Below are 18,781 nucleotides of genomic sequence, written 5' to 3' on the forward strand. Positions count from 1 at the left end.
GACAGTGCAACACTCCCTCAGCACTGCCCGTCCGACAGTGCAGCATTCCCTCAGTACTGCCCCTCTGACAGTGCAGCACTCCCTCAGTACTGCCCCTCCGACAGTGCAACACTCCCTCAGCACTGCCCCTCCGACAGTGCAACACTCCCTCAGTACTGCCCCTCCAACAGTGCAGCACTCCCTCAGTACTGCCCCTCTGACAGTGCAGCACTCCCTCAGTACTGCCCCTCCGACAGTGCAGCACTCCCTCAGTACTGCCCCTCTGACAGTGCAGCCCTCCCTCAGTACTGCCCAATCCGACAGTGCAGTGGGCCCTCAGTACTGGCACTGGGAGTGTCGGGCTGGGTTTTGTGCCCGAGTCTCTGGAGCAGGGCTCACACCCATTGACTCATTGGCAAGAGTGCCAGCCACTGTGGTACAGCTGGCACCTGATGAGAGAGAGAGACTGGCATGCTATGCTGATCTGCTTTCAATGCAGGAAGCTCAGGCGGGGTGTCACATGACCTGGTTACCAGTTAGCACCAGAGATCTAAGCCGAGAGGAAATAAAGCACGGATCATTTCCTTGTTTGGGGAAGAGACAGAGTGAGAGATGACCACCAAGGAGAGCAGCCCAGACCTGACCCTCATCAGTGACCAGGTACGTGTGTTCACTCGCCACACTGAGTGTGGGCAGCAGGTTCAGGGGCAATTCCCGGGCTGGGCAGGAGCCAAGGGTAACAGAGCATCAGAACTGTCTCCCTCAGCCCGCTCCCTGTCTCAGTGTGTCACTCCTCCCAGCTCCCAGCCACTCTCCCTCTGTCGGCCCATGTCCGTACTCTCTGCACCTCTCCCTCTCTCTCACATACTCACACACTCTGTCTGTGTCTGTCTCTGCTTCTCTCCCTTTCATACCCACCTCCTCCTCCTCTCTCGTCTCCCTCTCCCCTCACACTTTCTTTCTCTCTCTGTCTCTATCTCTCTGTCTATCTCCGTCTCTCTCAAACTCTCCCTCTCTCTCTGTCTCTCTCTAAACTCACTCTCTCTGTCTCTCTCCCTGTCTCTCCCAGTCACTCTCACACTCGCTCTGTCTCTCTCTTTGTGTCTCTCTCTTTGTGTCTCTCTCTCCGTCTGTCTCTCTCTCACTTTATGACTCTCTCACTTTGTCTCCCCTTCACTCTCTCACTCTGTCTCTCTCTCTCTCTGTCTCTCTCTCTCTGTCTCTCTCTCTCACTGTCTCTCACTCTCTCTCTGTTGCTCTCTCTCACTCTCTCTCTCGCTCTCTCTCACTCTCTCTGTCTGTTTCTCTCTGTCTGTCTCTCTCTCTGTCTCTCACTCTCTCTCTGTTGCTCTCTCTCACTGTCTCTCTCCCTCTCTCTCTGCCCCACTCTATCTATCTTGCTCTCTGTCCCTCTCTCTCTGTCTCTCAATATCTTTGACTCTCTGTCTCTCTCTCTCTCTCTTTGTCTTCCTCGCTCACTATCTGACTCCCTTTCTCTGTCTCTCTCTCGTTCTCTGTCGCTCACTCTCTCTGCCTTTCTCACTCGATCTGTCTCCTGATCTCTCTGTTTCTGACCCTCTTGCTCTTTGTCTCCCTGTCTCTCACTTTCTCTCTCTCTGTCTCTGTCTCTCTCTCTATCTGTCTCTCTCTCTCTGCCTCTCTCTCTGTCTCTCACTTTCTCTCTCTCTCTCTCTGTCTCTCTGTCTCTATCTTTCTCTCTCTCTTTCCTTCTCAGTCTCTCTATCTCTCCCCGTTCCCTCTCCAGTTCAGAACTCCCGATTCCTTTCACAAGGTCACTGTCTCCGATAAGTGGAATATTTCTGACGCCTGTGGAAAGATTAGGGCGCGCTGTAGCTGAGTGCCAGTGAACGGGGGAACTGATTGCCGGAACATTCCGTCCGTCCCAGGGGCACTTTGTGAATTCTCCAGCAAGCAGTAGCTCGAATGAGCTGCTGTACAGTCGCACGGGCCGGGACTGAAGTGTGGACTAGAGACAGCTGAGTGGCTTTAAATCCGAGCCCCCAGGTTGGCCTCACTGTCCCCCAAACACTGGGCACCTCTTGCAACCCTCGCACGGTCAGGGTCTGACAATAAACTCGGCAGCCCCGTGTCCTAACTCACACCAAGTCGCGCTCACCCATCGCCCCCTGCAATCGCCGACCTAGGTTGATCCCGGGGATGAGGGCGGTTGACTTATGAGGAAAGGTTGAGGAGGTTGGGCCTCTACTCATTGGTATTCAGAAGAATGAGAGGTGATCTTATCGAAACGTGTAAAATTATGAGGGGACTTGACAAGGTTGATGCAGAGAGGATGTTTCCACTGATAGCAGACACTAGAACTAGAGGGCATAATCTTAGAATAAGGGGCCGCCCATTTAAAACTGAGGTGAGGAGGAATTTCTTCTCTCTGAGGGTTGTAAATCTGTGGAAATTATTGCCTCAGAGAGCTGTGGAATCTGGGACATTGAATACATTTAAGACAGAAATAGACAAGTTTCTTAACCGATAAGGGGATAAGGGGTTATGGGGAGCGGGTGGGGAAGTGGACCTGAGTCCATGATCAGATCAGCCGTGATCGTATTAAATGGCGGAGCATGCTCGAGGGGCCATATGGCCTACTCCTGCTCCTATTTCTTATGTTCTTATGACCTACATTGGCTCCCGGTGAAGCAACGCCTTGAATTAAAAATTCTCATCCTTATTTACAAATCCCTCCGTCGCCCTCGCCCCCTCCCTATCTTGTAATCTCCTCCAACCCCACAACCCCCCGAGATGTCTGCACTCCTCTAACTCTGCCCTCCTGAGTACCCTGATTATAATCGCTCCACCATCGGTGGCCGTGCCTTCGGCTGCCTGGGCCACAAGCTCTGGGACTCCCTCCCTCTCTCGCTGGTACAACAATGAGTTTAACGATGATTGACATACTGGGGGAGATTTCCTGTTCCAGCGCTCCTGATACCTGCCAGGAGTGCCTCTTGTAAAATCCCGCAGCCTCCTACAGTGACCTTGTTGAGGTGTATAAAATGATGAGGGGCCTAGGCCAGGTAGATAGGAAGGACCTGTTTCCCTTGGCAGAGGGGTCAACAACCAGGGGGCATAGATTTAAAATAATTGGGGGGAAGTTTAGAGGGGACTTGAGGGGAAATGTTTTCACCCAGAGGGTGGTGGGGGTCTGGAACTCACGGCCTGAAAGAAACCCTCACCACATTTAAAAAATGCTTGAATGTGCACTTGAAGTGCCGTATCCTACAGGGCTACGGACCTGGAGCTGGAAAGTAGGATGAGGCTGGGTGGCTCTTTGTCGGCCGGCGCGGACACAATGGGCCGAAACGGCCTCCTTCCGTGCTGTAAACTTCTAAACCTCTGTGCTTCTCGTTCCTCCTTTACACAGCCCTCTTTAACCACGTTTTTGATCACCTGTCCAAATACCTCCTGATGTGGCTGTGTCAAAATTGATATGATAACGCTTCTGCGAAGCACGTTCGGATGTTTTACTACGTTAAAGGCATTTATATAAATGCAAGTAGTTGGAGAAAGATTGCAAAGTGCCGCAGTGCAGAGGGACCTGGGGGTCCTGGTGCATGAAACACAAAAAGTCAGCATGCAGGTACAGCAAGTGATCGGGAAGGCCAATGGAATCTTGGCCTTTATTGCAAAGGGGGATGGAGTATAAAAACAGAGAAGTCCTGCTACAACTGTACAGGGTATTGGTGAGGCCACACCTGGAGTACTGCGTGCAGTTTTGGTCTCCGTATTTAAGGAGGGATATACGTTCATTGGAGGCTCTTCAGAGAAGGTTCACCGGGTTGATTCCTGAGATGAGGGAGTTGTCTTATGAGGAAAGGTTGAGGAGGTTGAGCCTATACACATTGGAGCTCAGAAGAATGAGAGGTGATCTTATCGAAACTTATAAGATAATGAGGGGGCTCGACAAGGTGGATGCAGAGAGGATGTTTCCACTCATGGGGAAACACAAACTAGGGAACATAGTCTCAGAATAAGGAACCGCCCATTTAATACTGAGGTGAGGAGGAATTTCTTCTCTCAGAGGGTTGTAAAACTGGAATTCTCTGCCCCACAGAGCTGTGGAGACTGGGTCATTGAATGTATTTAAGGTGGAGATCGACAGATTTTTTAGTGATAAGGGAGTCAGGGGTTATGGGGAGCGGGCAGGGAAGTCCATGATCAGATCAGCCATGATCTTATTGAATGGCGGAGCAGGCTCGAGGGCCAAATGGCCAATTCCTGCTCCTATTTCTTATGTTCTTATGTTATGTTAATTGTTTGAACACAATTGGCATGGACCAAAAGCCAGTAACTGGAGAGGATTGGTGCAGGATATGCAGGGTCAGAGAATGTGCAAGGGTCTAAATAACAGATTCAGATCTACCAGCACACTACAGACCATGACACACAGGCTGCCACAGTAACAGGCGTCAGGATCGTGGGTTTTATAATGTCACAGTGGGTGTTAGACTAAAGAAAGACTTGCATTTATATAGCGCCTCTAACTACCTCAGGACGTCCCAAAGCGCTTTCCAGCCAATCAAGGACTTTTTGAACCATCACTGTTGAAATGCAGGAAACGCGGCAGCCAATTTGTGCACAGCAAGCTCCCACACACAGCACTGTGATAATGACCAGATAATCTGGTTTTGTTATGTTGATTGAGGGATAAATTTTGGCCCCAGGACACCGAGGATAACTCCCCTGATCTTTTCAAAATGGTGCCAATCGAATCTTTTACATCGACCTGAGAGGGCAGTCAGGGTCTTAGTTTAACGTCTCATCTGAAAGATGGCACCTCTGACAATGCAGCGCTCCCTCAGTACTGGCCCTCCAACAGTGCGACACTCCCTCAATACTGCCCCTTCAACAGTGCAGTGATCCCTCAGTACTGCCCCTCCGACAGTGCAGCACTCCCTCAGTACTGCCCCACCGACAGTGTGGCGCTCCCTCAGTACTGCCCCTCCGACAGTGCGGCACTCCCTCAGTACTGCCCCTCCTACAGTGTGGCGCTCCCTCAGTACTGCCCCTCCGACAGTGCGGCACTCCCTCAGTACTGCCCCTCCGACAGTGCGGCACTCCCTCAGTACTGCCCCTCCTACAGTGTGGCGCTCCCTCAGTACTGCCCCTCCGACAGTGCGGCACTCCCTCAGTACTGCCCCTCCGACAGTGCGGCACTCCCTCAGTACTGGCCCTCCGACAGTGCGGCGCTCCCTCTGTACTGCCCCTCCGACAGTGCGGCACTCCCTCAGTACTGCCCCTCCGACAGTGCGGCGATCCCTCAGTACTGCCCCTCCGACAGTGCGGCGATCCCTCAGTACTGCCCCTCCGACAGTGCGGCGCTCCCTCAGTACTGGCCCTGGAAGTGTCAACCTGGATTATGGACTGAGGTGTCTGGAGTGTGACTCGAACCCTTGACTTTGTGACTCAAGAGGGGGGAGAGGTGGCACTATCTCACTCAGCCCCAGCTGATAGGGTAGCTGGGACATGGCGCTGTGACCTAGGCCCCGTGCCTCTGTGTGGCTCCAGAACGAGGGGTCGGAGTCGAGGCACGGAGGAGGGGGGGGGTCGGAAGAGGTGCTGAGTGACGTGCGGCATTCCTGGATCAGGAAAGGGACAGATTGCATCTGTGGATTGCGGCTGAGAGGATTATGTGATCAGGAGCATTTCTGAGACGCAGCCAGCAGAAGGTTGAAGCCTGCAGCAGTGTCATGGCACCAACAACCTCATAACCCAGACAGAGAGACAAAGAGAGTGGGCAGTGATAAAGTCCATCTGTGTCATGGTGAGTCCGGCAATGGAGAGTCTACGGACGCCGGGATTGAAGCACACAATACTGGTAATACTCAGCAGGTCAGGCAGAAGCCGTGACTCAGAGAAACAGAGTTAATGTTCTCAGGTCGAAGACCTGCTGTCAGAACCGGAATAAGTTGGAGATTGAAGTTGGAGAAGCCGGGATTGGTTCCCTTACAGCAGAGTTGGTCGAGGGGCAGATGGACGAGAATGGCTCCAGGGATGAGGGACCTCAGTGACGGGGAGAGGCTGGAGAAGTTGGGGTTGTTCTCCTGGGAGCCGAGAAGGTTGAGGGGAGATTTGTCAGAGGTGCTGAAAATCATGAGGGGTTTTGATGGCGTGGACAAGGGCAGGAGGGTCGGTAACCAGAGGAGACGGATTGAAGAATAATTGGCAAAGGAACCAGAGGGGGCGACGAGGAGAATGTTATTTGCGCAGTGATCTGGAACGCGCTGCCTGAAAGGGCGGTGGGAGCAGATTCAACGGTGACTTCCAAAAGGGGTAATTGGATGAATACTGGAAGGGGAATAATTTGCCGGGCTGTGGGGAAAGAGCAGGGGCGGTGGGGGGGGAGTGGGACTCACCGAGCCAGCACGGGCTCGATGGGCCGAATGGCCTCCTCCTGAGCCGTGACATGCTCTGGACCTGACAAGGTGCAGCTGGGAATCTGGGCGGGGTAGTGGGGAGGCTGGGGTCGCTGACGCTATATCTCGGCCACACGCCCTCTTTGGATTCCCATCCCGGTATGTCCTGGTGTTCGCCCCCGGCGCGGAGCCACGCCGGGACACGAGGCTGGGAAGTGAGGGCTGAGTCACCAGTGCTGGTGAGAGCAGGGGGGAGCTCTCGGTCCCGAGGCAAGCGGAGACGGCAATCCAACACGACCCGCTGGCCGCTGGTCGTATCAGTCACAGGATGGCTTAATACCAGCCATAATACCAACCAGCAGTCCCCGGATATCTGGGCAATTACTCCTGAGGACAGACGGAAAGCCTTGCTTTAAATACAGGGCTGTCACCACCTCGGCTCGTCCCAGAGGGTTCTGAGGCGTGTGTTTGATGTGGAGTCACTGCAGTAATGTAGCAAAGGCAGCAGTGCTGTCAATATCACAGCACGCTCCCACCACCAGCACTGTGATATTGACCAGGTGATCGGTTCGGTAGTGATGTTGGTTGAGGGGTAATTGTTGACCAGGTCTTCTGAGGAATGGTGTTCATGTGATGTTTTTGCGTCCACATGAGAGGGTAGGCGGGGCCTCGGTTTCACGTCTCCTCGGATAAAACGGCACCTCTGACTTACTGAACATTGAGAGTTACCTACTATAGTGATTAACGGCACAATATTATCCACTGTTTCTGGTTCGAGGGGCAGATTAACTGGGGCAGATTGAGGAGGGGAAGAGGAGGGAGGGGTAGGTGGATACAAAGAGGGGGTAATGTGGAGAGGGATGACGAAGGGAGGGGAACACTCCCTGTGTATTCAGGGTAAGGGTCACTGTACAGGTCCCTGTGTATTCAGGGTAAGGGTCACTGTACAGGGTCCCTGTGTATTCAGGGTAAGGGTTACTGTACAGGGTCACTGTGTATTCAGGGTAAGGGTCACTGTACAGGGTCCCTGTGTATTCAGGGTAAGGGTTACTGTACAGGGTCCCTGTGTATTCAGGGTAAGGGTCACTCTACAGGGTCCCTGTGTATTCAGGGTAAGGGTCACTGTACAGGGTCCCTGTGTATTCAGGGTAAGTGTTACTGTACAGGGTCCCTGTGTATTCAGGGTAAGGGTTATTGTACAGGGTCCCTGTGTATTCAGGGTAAGGGTTACTGTACAGGGTCCCTGTGTATTCAGGGTAAGGGTCACTGTACAGGGTCCCTGTGTATTCAGGGTAAGGGTTACTGTACAGGGTCCCTGTGTATTCAGGGTAAGGGTCACTGTACAGGGTCCCTGTGTATTCAGGGTAAGTGTTACTGTACAGGGTCCCTGTGTATTCAGGGTAAGTGTTACTGTACAGGGTCCCTGTGTATTCAGGGTAAGGGTCACTGTACAGGGTCCCTGTGTATTCAGGGTAAGTGTTACTGTACAGGGTCCCTGTGTATTCAGGGTAAGGGTTATTGTACAGGGTCCCTGTGTATTCAGGGTAAGGGTTACTGTACAGGGTCCCTGTGTATTCAGGGTAAGGGTCACTGTACAGGGTCCCTGTTTATTCAGGGTAAGTGTTACTGTACAGGGTCCCTGTGTATTCAGGGTAAGGGTTATTGTACAGGGTCCCTGTGTATTCAGGGTAAGGGTTACTGTACAGGGTCCCTGTGTATTCAGGGTAAGGGTTACTGTACAGGGTCCCTGTGTATTCAGGGTAAGGGTTACTGTACAGGGTCCCTGTGTATTCAGGGTAAGGGTTACTGTACAGGGTCCCTGTGTATTCAGGGTAAGGGTCACTGTACAGGGTCCCTGTGTATTCAGGGTAAGTGTCACTGTACAGAGTCCCTGTGTATTCAGGGTAAGTGTCACTGTACAGGGTCCCTGTGTATTCAGGGTAAGTGTCACTGTACAGGGTCCCTGTGTATTCAGGGTAAGTGTCACTGTACAGGGTCCCTGTGTATTCAGGGTAAGGGTCACTGTACAGGGTCCCTGTGTATTCAGGGTCAGGGTTACTGTACAGGGTCCCTGTGTATTCAGGATAAGTGTCACTGTACAGGGTCCCTGTGTATTCAGGGTAAGGGTCACTGTACAGGTCCCTGTGTATTCAGGTTAAGGGTCACTGTACAGAGTCCCTGTGTATTCAGGGTAAGGGTTATTGTACAGGGTCCCTGTGTATTCAGGGTAAGGGTCACTGTACAGGGTCCCTGTGTATTCAGGGTAAGGGTTACTGTACAGGGTCCCTGTGTATTCAGGTTAAGGGTCACTGTACAGTGTCCCTGTGTATTCAGGGTAAGGGTTACTGCACAGAGTCCCTGTGTATTCAGGGTAAGGGTCACTGTACAGGGTCTCTGTGTATTCAGAGTAAGGGTTACTGTACAGGGTCCCTGTGTATTCAGGGTAAGGGTTACTGTACAGGGTCCCTGTGTATTCAGGGTAAGGGTTACTGTACAGGGTCCCTGTGTATTCATGGTAAGGGTTACTGTACAGGGTCCCTGTGTATTCAGGGTAAGGGTTACTGTACAGGGTCCCTGTGTATTCATGGTAAGGGTTACTGTACAGGGTCCCTGTGTATTCAGGGTAAGGGTTACTGTACAGAGTCCCTGTGTATTCAGGGTAAGGGTTACTGTACAGGGTCCCTGGGTATTCAGGGTAAGGGTTACTGTACAGGGTCCCTGTGTATTCAGGGTAAGGGTTACTGTACAGGGTCCCTGTGTATTCAGGGTAAGGGTTACTGTACAGAGTCCCTGTGTATTCAGGGTAAGGGTTACTGTACACGGTCCCTGTGTATTCAGGGTAAGGGTTACTGTACACGGTCCCTGTGTATTCAGGGTAAGGGTCACTGTATTCTGATCCACCATTGACATTAACATTGCCCCAAAGCGGAGGGGGTAGGAGAAGTAGTGTTGCAAAAAAGTCAATGTTGGGGCACATAAAGACTCTGCTAAGAGAGCCCGATACAGCCAGCGCCTCACAGCTAACCTGGCGACCCTTGATGACCCCTAGACGCAGAATACCCACAGCGCTTGGTCTGCCCTGCAGACCTCCATAACCAGTGCCTGCGAAGAGATGCTCGGTCACTCGACCAGAAAACACCAGGACTGGTTTGATGAGAATGACCAGGAGATCCAGGAGCTAATAAATTGCAAGCACAGGGCATTTCTGAGCCTTAAGCAACAATCCAACTCGGGAGCAGCAAGGCAGCATTACAGACGGCTAAAGGTCCAACAAAAAACCAGGGACCGAAAGAACAGCTGGTGGCTGGAGAAAACACAGGAGATACAGCAACTGGCCGACAGCCATGATGTGTGATAATTCTTCACCGCAGTCAAGGTCACCTACGGCCCAAACTCCCAAGGCCCCACCCCACTGCTGGCCAAGAACAGGGAAACTCTCATCAAGGACACCGAGGCAGTCAGGGCCCGCTGGAAGGAACACTTCAAAGATCTCCTCAATCGAGACACTGCCTTTGACTCGAGTGTTCTCGACTCCATCCCGCAGCATGCGACCCGCCACCACCTCAGTGAGACCCCGACACTGCACGAGGTAGAAAAAAAACCGTAAGACAGCTTAAGAACAACAAGGCTACGGGAGCGGATGCAATCCCTGCTGAGGCACTAAAGTATGGCAGAGAGGCGCTGTTGGTCTACATGAATACACAACCTCATCTCTCTCATCTGGAGGGAGGAGAGCATGCCGGGAGATCTCAGAGATGCCGTGATCATGACCATCTTTAGAAAAGGGGACAAGTCCGACTGTGGCAACTACAGAGGAATCTCGCTGTTATCAGTCACTGGGAAAGTCGTCACTAGAATCCTCCTCAACCGTCTTCTCCCTGTGGCTGAGGAGCTCCTCCCGGAGTCGCAGTGTGGAGTTCGTCCCCTACGGGGCACAACAGACATGATTTTTACAGCACAACAGCTATAGGAAAAATGCAGGGAACAGCACCGGTCCTTATACATGGCCTTTGACTTTACAAAGGCCTTTGACACTGTCAACCGCGAGGGTCTATGGAGCGTCCTCCTCCGTTCCGGATGCCCCCAAAGGTTCGTCACCATCCTCCGCATGTTCCACGATGACAGGCAGGCCGTGATCCTTACCAATGGATCCATTACAGGCCTAATTCACATCCGGACCGGGGTCAAACAGGGCTGTGTCATCGCCCCAGCCCTCTTCTCAACCTTCCTCGCTGCCATGCTCCACCTCACAGTCAACAAGCTCCTCGCTGGAGTGGAACTAACCTACAGAACCAGTGGGAACCTGTTCAACCTGCGCCGTCTCCAGGCCAGGACAAGATCACCCCAACCTCTGTCGTCGAGCTACAGTACGCGGACGACGCCTGCGTCTGTGCACATACAGAGGCTGCACTCCAGGACATAGTCGATGTATTTACTGAGGCATATGAAAGCATGGGCCTTACGCTAAACATCCGTAAGACAAAGGTCCTCCACCAGCCTGTCCTCACCGCACAGCACTGCCCCCCAGTCATCAAGATTCCCGGCACGGCCCTGGACAACGTGGACCATTTCCCATACCTCGGGAGCCTCCTATCAACAAGGGCAGGCATCGATGACGAGATCCAACATCGCCTCCAGTGTGCAGTGCAGCCTTCGGCCGCCTGAGGAAAAGAGTGTTTGAAGACCAGGCCCTCAAATCTGCCACCAAGCTCATGGTCTATGTTGTGTCCTTAGATGCTCTAACAATGACTCCACGAGGCATTGTGTTGTACTTGAACTGTCGTGACCTTAGTCCTTTATTAGTTAACTCCAGAGTGATGATCACACCTGGTGGCCTGCCTTTTGTACTAGGCCGGGCACACCTGTACAGGTAACCTACGAGTCTCCCACTGCTATGCCCTCTGGTGGCACACCTTGTGATAGTACCAACAGTAGCCATGTAGGATACATGACATCACTCCCCCCTGAACCCTCAGTGCAAGTGCAAATGTGCAAACCCATATAGAGCTAAGCCATGACCACAAACTTAGCGGTGCCTCTCTGGGTGCATTGCTCAACTGAGAGCAAGTGTTGCACTGGCGCACGCATGACTCTAAATCTGAGTCGATGCCTGGCCAGTACACGTGGGATCTGGCTATGGCTTTCATCATCACGATGCCTGGGTGGGTGTTGTGTAGTTCGCAAATAAATGTGTCTCTGCCTTTCTTGGGCAAGACCACACGATTGCCCCACAAAAGACAGTCTGCCTGCAGGGACAACTCGGCTTTGTGTCTGTGGAATCGTCTTAATCGCTTCCTGCATCTCCACTGGGACACTGGACCAGCTCTCATGGAGGACACAGTTTTTTTTACCAAGGAAGTAAAGGATCCTGGCTGGTCCAGGTCCTGATCTGGCGGGCCATAACGGAGGATTTCTCATTCTCAAATGCCTCCATGACCATGAGCAAGTCTGCTGGCTGTGCCATTTCCACCCCGGTGGTGGGCAATGGTCGCCGACTGAGAGCATCAGAGCAGTTCTCTGTGCTCGGTCTGTGGTGGATTACATAGTTGTATGCCGACAGCGTGAGCGCCCATCTTTGGATGTGGGCAGAGGCATTGGTATTTATCCCTTTGCTCTCCGAGAATAGCGATATGAGCGGCTTGTGGTCAGTTTCAAGCTCGAACTTGAGGCCAAATAAGTACTGGTGCAATTTTTTTAACCCTGTAAACGCACACCAGAGCCTCTTTTTCAACCATGCTGTAGGCCCTTTCGGCCTTGGACAAACTCCTGGATGCATACGCAACCGGTTGCAAAATCCCCGATTCATTAGCCTGTTGTAATACACCTGACCCCGTATAATGACGCATCACAAGCTAACACCAATCGTTGACATGGGTTATACAGGACAAGTAGTTTCTTAGAACACAATAAATTTCTGGCTTTCTTAAATTCCCCCATACCCAGTCGTCTCCCTTGCGCAGTAGCGCCTGTAGGGGTTCTAGCAGGGTGTTTAACCCAGGTAGGAAATTACCGAAGTAGTTCAGGAGTCCCAGGAATGACCGCAGCTCTGTCACGTTCTGTGGTCACGGCGCGTTCTTGATGGCCTCCGTCTTGGTGTCGGTGGGTCTGATGCCGTCTGCTGCGATTCTCCTTCCTAAGAATTCAACGTACTGTACCAGGAAAACACACTTTGAGTATTTCAACCTGAGCCCCACCGACTAAGAACCTCCTCCAGTTTCTTCAAGTGCTCCATGGTGCCCCGACCTGTAATCAATATGTCGTCCTGGAAGACCACTGTGCAAGGAACCGACTTTAGCAGGCTCTCCATGTTCCGCTGGAAGATCGCTGTGGCTGACCGAATCCCGAATGGGCACCGGTTGTAGATGAACAGACCTTTGTGCGTGTTGATGCAGGTGAGACCTTTCGAAGACTCCTCCAGCTCCTGCGTCATGTAGGCCGAGGTCAGGTCCAGCTTGGTGAAAATTTTTCCGCCAGCCAGGGTCGCAAATAGGTTGTCTGCCTTGGGTAGCGGGTACTGGTCCTGCAGTGAAAAACGGTTAATCGTTACTTTATAGTCACCGCAAATTCTAACTGTACCGTCCTCCTTGAGTACTGGGACAATCGGACTGGCCCAGTCATTGAATTCCTCCGGCGCGATGATGCCTTCACATTGCAGTCTGTCCAGCTCGATTTCCACTTTCTCACGCATCATGTATGACACCGCCCGTGCCTTGTGGTGGATGGGTCACATACCGGGAACCAAATGGATCTGCACTTTCGCCCCCGAGAAGCTTCCAATGCCTGGCTCGAATAACGATGGGAACTTGCTTAGAACCTGGGTACATGAGGCGTCGTCGCCGGACGAAAGCGCTCGGATGTCACCCCAGTTCCAGCGGATTTTCCCCAGCCAGCTTCTGCCAAATAACGTGGGGCCATCCCCTGGCACAATCCACAGCGGGAGTTTGTGTACTGCTCCGTCATAGGAGACTTTGACTTCTGCACTGCCAATTACAAGGATCAGTTCCTTGGTGTAAGTCCTTAGTTTGGTGTGAATGGGGCTGAGCTTGGGCCTGTGTGCCTTCTTCCCCCACAGTCTGTCGGAGGCCGTTTTACTCATTATGGACAGACTTGCCCCCGTGTCCAGCTCCATAGATACTGGAATGCCGTTCAGTTCAACTTTCAACATTATTGGTGGGCATTTCGTAGTGAACGTGTGTACCCCGTACACTTCTGCCTCCTCAGTACGAGTTTCCAATTCCGTCTGGTCCACTGTGGACTGATCTTCCTCTGCAATGTGGTGGTTTTCAGGGTTTGCAGCTCGCCTGCACATTCGTTGCAGGTGTCCCATTGTTCTGCAGCCATTGCACGCAGAGTGCTTAAAGCAGCATTGATGGGGCTGATGATCACCCCCGCAGCACCAACAGCATGTTAACTGCCTCGCATTAACAGATGATGGCGGACTCTGGGTCAATTGAGGTTGGGCCACAGCAGCCGGCGTGTACATTCTGCCCTGTACATTTCTGCTCAAAACCGACGTTACTTTATGCACAGTACTGGCTGAAACTTCTTCGTTCTGTGAAATCTGTTTGGTGTTGTCACTGGTGGATATAAATGCCTGGGCTATCATTATGGCTTTACTTAGATTCGGAGTTTCTACAGTCAACAGTTTGCGAAGGATTGTCTCACGTCCGATGCCCAGGACAAAAAAGTCTCTGAGCATTTGTTCTAGGAATCCCTCAAACTCACAATGTCCTGCGAGGTGCCTTAGTTCAGCGATGTAGCTCGCCACTTCCTGGCCCTCCGACTGTTGACACGTGTAGAACCGATATCTCGCCATCAAAACGCTTTCCTTAGGATTTAGGTGCTCCCGGACCAGCGGACACAATTCTTCGTAGGATTTCTCTGTTGGTTTTGCCGGGGCCAGGAGATTCTTCATAAGGCCGTAGGTTGTTGCCCCACAAACAGTTAGGGGGATCGCCCTTCGTTTGGCAGCGTTCTCGTCCCCTTCCAGCTCGTTGGCCACAAAGTATTGGTCGAGTCTCTCCACGAAGGCCTCCCAATCGTCCCCTTCTGAGAACTTCTCCAGGATGCCGACTGTTCTTTGCATTTTCGTGTGGTTGTTTGTTACCTCGTCGCCAATTGTTACACTCATAATAAATGGTGAGACTGAGTACTGTGTGTTATGAGCAAGTGTGGCCTTAGCTCCTTGATTAAGATTTCAGAGTGCAGGTACTTCGTGGGTGGCCTGCTTATATACTGTGCTCCCAAGGGATGCTGGGATCCCTTGGGACTCCAACAGGTGGGCCCTCTGGTGGTCAGGTGTGATGCAGGTTACAAAGGGTTAAATACATAACAGTATCAATGCCGTTGCTGTTGCTCTGCTGTGGTCGCCTGCTTCGCAGCTCATGTGTGTTGGCTGCTTGTGGCCACACTTCGTGGTGCATGACTCTGGTCCCCGGGACACAGGCTACAGCATTGGGTAACTCGCTGGACCTGTGTGCTCCCGATGGGTGTCTGCCCGCTGCGTTGGATGCGTGCAGCGGGAATCCTGCATCGCAGAGTTTTTCCTTACTTATGATGGACACTCTAGGGGTCCGATCACGATCGCGTGACTTTTCCTCGCTGGTTGCATGTATACAATTCCGATTATCAGTTACACATTTTACATGGTCAGTTACACACTTTACATAATCCGTTACACTTTTAGTTTCTAACTTGCAATTACTATTACATTGCTTAAATGTGTGGAACTGTCCCTTTAATTGTAGTGGGTTTCAGGCCTCCTTTAAGAGAGCCTTGCTTGCTTTTTCCCAATCCGCTTCTCCGTTTGGTGCCACATGATGCTCCATCAGCGCTGCGCCTCGTGGTCTGGCCGCCGCCATTTTGTCTTCAGCGCATCATCTCGTGGTTCGGGCGCCATCTTTCCTTCGTCCATGATGTCGACTGCGGTGATCCTCTTCTCCCCGGGTTCTGCCTCAGCAGTTGGGAAGCCGCTGCTGGATCCGATTTTCTTCCTCCGGAGCCCTGCCACTGGAGCCTGGAAGGTGCGTTCAGGTCGTCTCAGCTGGATCATCTCCACGCAGTCGCGCTGGGCGGTCTGTGCCTCGGGTGCCGTGCTGGTCTGCTCTCCAGTGCCGGGTCCACCCTCAGGTGAGGGCTTGCTTTGCCTCTGAGCGCAGAGGGCTTTGATCGCTGGAGGGGTGAAGTCTTCCCACTTCCAACGGATCTTCTCCATCCACCTGCTGCCGAGCAGCGTTGGTCCATCTCCTGCAACAATCCACGGAGGTAACTTGTGCACCGCGCCATCATGGAGTACCTTTACATCCGCGCTACCAACGACTGGGATAAGTTCATTGGTGTAGGTGTGCAGCTTTGCCTGAACCGGGGCCAACTTGGGTCGTTCAGTTTGATTGTCCTATAGCCTCTCAAAGGCTCCTTGATTCATCTGCGTCCACTTACATGAAGACTGGACTTCCCTCTATCTCGACTTCCATCTTCAGTGGGAAACACTGGGTGGTGCAGGTAAACATGCTGTGTACCTCCCCATGGGACTGGGCTACCTCTCTGTCTAAAAATTCATAATCCACGCTGGATTCATGGCCATCTTCGGACTCCTCATCGACACAGTGAGTCCTATGTCTCTTACACTGGAGATGGAGGTGGCCCTTTGTGCTGCAGTCGTTGCAACATAGTCTTTAAAACGGCACTGGTGAGCCCTGTGATTCCCTCTGCAACACCAGCATGGTGCTACTCGATTAGTCCCCTTCGGCGGACTCTGATTTAAGGGACTCAGGGGCCTGTTCTCTCTTCCCTGAGAGGATTCGCGCTCGACAGTCCAGCTCCTGAACAGTGCCACTCTGTGCACAGTACCTGCCGGGTTTGAGTCCTGAGGGTGAGACATCAGCCTAGAGCCGCAGGTCGAGGTCACGAATGCCTGGTTCACAGAGATGGCCTACTGCAGTGTGACTGTGGTGTCCACAGACAGTAGATTGTGAAGAAGGCCCTCATGGCCAATTCCAATGACAAAAATGTCCCGGAGTGCTTCGTTGAGGTGGGTGCCGAACTCGCACGGAGCCACCAGCCTCCTGAGATCTGCGGTGTACTTCGCGACTTCCTGGCCTTCGGGCCGTCGTTGGGTGTCGAACCGGTGTCTGACTGTGAGGGATGCTCTCCTTGGGCTTAAGTTGCTCCTGGATCAGCTCCTTGGATCAGTACGAGCTCCTTGTACGACTTGGTCGTTGTCTTCGCTGGTGCCAGCAGGTCCCTGACGAGGCCATCGACGTTGGGCCCACAACTGGTCAGCAGTATAGCACGGCACTTATCAGCCAGTCGTTTGCTGTGAAAAATGTTCTAGCCTCTCCACAAAGGCATCCCAAGCATCACCATCGGCAAATTGCTGCAACGTACCAAGGGGGTAGCCATTTCCGTGTGAAAGTTCGTAATCTCGTCGCCAGTTGTTGTGTCCTTAGATGCTCTAACAATGACTCCACGAGGCAATGTGTTCTACTTGAACTGTAGTGACCTTAGTCCTTTATTTGTTAACTCCAGAGTGAGGATCACACCTGGTGGCCTGCCTTTTATACTAGGCCGGGCACACCTGTACAGGTACCCTGCAAGTCTCCCACTGTGGTGCCCTCTGGTGGCACACTTTGAGTTAGTACCAACAGTAACCATGTAGGATACATGACAGTCTACAGGGCTATAGTAATACCCGCCCTCCTGTATGGCTCAGAGACATGGACCATGTACAGTAGACACCTCAAGTCGCTGGAGAAATACCACCAACGATGCCTCCGCAAGATCCTACAAATTCCCTGGGAGGACAGATGCACCAACGTTAGCGTCCTCGACCAGGCCAACATCCCCAGCATCGAAGCACTGACCACACTCGACCAGCTCTGCTGGGCAGGCCACATTGTCCGCATGCCAGGCACGAGACTTCCAAAGCAAGCGCTCTACTCGGAACTCCCACACGGCAAGCGAGCCAAAGGTGGGCAGAGGAAACGTTACAGGGACACCCTCAAAGCCTCCCTGGTAAAGTGCAACATCCCCACCAACACCTGGGAGTCCCTGGCCATAGACCGCCCTAAGTGGAGGAAGTACATCCAAGAGGGGGCTGAGCATCTCGAGTCTCATCGCCGAGAGCATGCAGAGATCAAGTGCAGGCAGCTGAAAGAGCGTGCGGCAAACCTGCCCCACCCTCCCTTACCCTCAATGACTATCTGTCCCACCTGTGACAGGGACTATGGCTCTTGTATTGGACTGTTCAGCCACCATAAGGACTCATTTTGGGAGTGGAAGCAAGTCTTCCTCGATTCTGAGGGACTGTCTATGATGATGATGTCTATTCAGGGTAAGGATTACTGTACAGGTTCCCCGTGTATTCAGGGTAAGGATCACTGTACAGGGTCTCTGTGTATTCAGGGTAAGGGTTACTGTACAGGCTCCCTGTGTATTCATGGTAAGGGTTACTGTACAGGGTCCCTGTGTATTCAGGGTAAGGGTTACTGTACAGGGTCCCTGTGTATTCATGGTAAGGGTTACTGTACAGGGTCCCTGTATATTCATGGTAAGGGTTACTGTACAGGGTCTCTGTGTATTCAGGGTAAGGGTTACTGTACAGGCTCCCTGTGTATTCATGGTAAGGGTTACTGTACAGGGTCCCTGTGTATTCAGGGTAAGGGTTACTGTACAGGGTCCCTGTGTATTCATGGTAAGGGTTACTGTACAGGGTCCCTGTATATTCAGGGTAAGGGTCAGTGTACAGGGTCCCTGTGTATTCAGGGTAAGGGTTACTGTACAGGGTCCCTGTGTATTCAGGGTAAGGGTTACTGTACAGGGTCCTTGTGTATTCAGGGTAAGGGTCACTGTACAGGGTCCCTGTGTATTCAGGGTAAGGGTTACTGTACAGGGTCCCTGTGTATTCAGGATGAGAAAGTGTGGGGTGTGGTATAGTTTGCCGACCCATCGCCTCTTGTTTAATCACAGCCATGGTTTATGATCGGGCATCCTCGCTGTGGGTGAGTGCTGCGACCTTCACGGACAATGGTCACACTTAGGATTCCCTGTTTCACAATCTCTCTGTATTTCTCTCTCACTCAGTTGCTCTCTCTCTCACTCTCTCTCTCTGTCTCTTTCTCTGTCTCTCTCTTACTTTCTGTCTCTCGCTCTCTCATTCAGTCGCTCTCTCTCTCTCACTGTGTCTCTGTTTCTCTCTCTCTCTCTGGGTCTGTCTCTGTGTGTGTCTCTCTCTCTGTCTCTCTCTGTCTCCTTCTCTCCCTGTACCTCTCTCTCTGTCCCCCTCTCTCTGTCTCTCTCTCACTCTGTCCTTCTGTCTCTCTGACTTTCTCTCTCTCTGTCTCTCTCTCTCTATCTCTCTCTGTCTGTCTCTCTATTCTTTCTCGGTCTGTCTGTCAGTCTCTGTCTCTGACTCTGTCGTT

The 18,781-nt window shown here is 52.3% G+C and overlaps 1 protein-coding gene across 1 annotated transcript in view; it reads left to right on the forward strand.

The window, feature by feature from the left end:
- Positions 1-548: 548 nt before the first annotated feature.
- LOC139240824 (sodium/potassium-transporting ATPase subunit alpha-3) overlaps positions 549-18,781 on the forward strand; it is a 258,910-nt gene continuing 240,677 nt past the window's right edge. The window contains exon 1 of the mRNA XM_070869308.1: positions 549-639. Coding sequence (XP_070725409.1) covers positions 592-639 — 48 coding nt within the window. The 5' untranslated portion in view covers positions 549-591. The remainder of the gene's footprint in view (positions 640-18,781) is intronic.

This window comes from Pristiophorus japonicus, chromosome X (genome assembly GCF_044704955.1).
Source record: "Pristiophorus japonicus isolate sPriJap1 chromosome X, sPriJap1.hap1, whole genome shotgun sequence".
Taxonomy (NCBI): Eukaryota; Metazoa; Chordata; class Chondrichthyes; family Pristiophoridae; genus Pristiophorus; species Pristiophorus japonicus.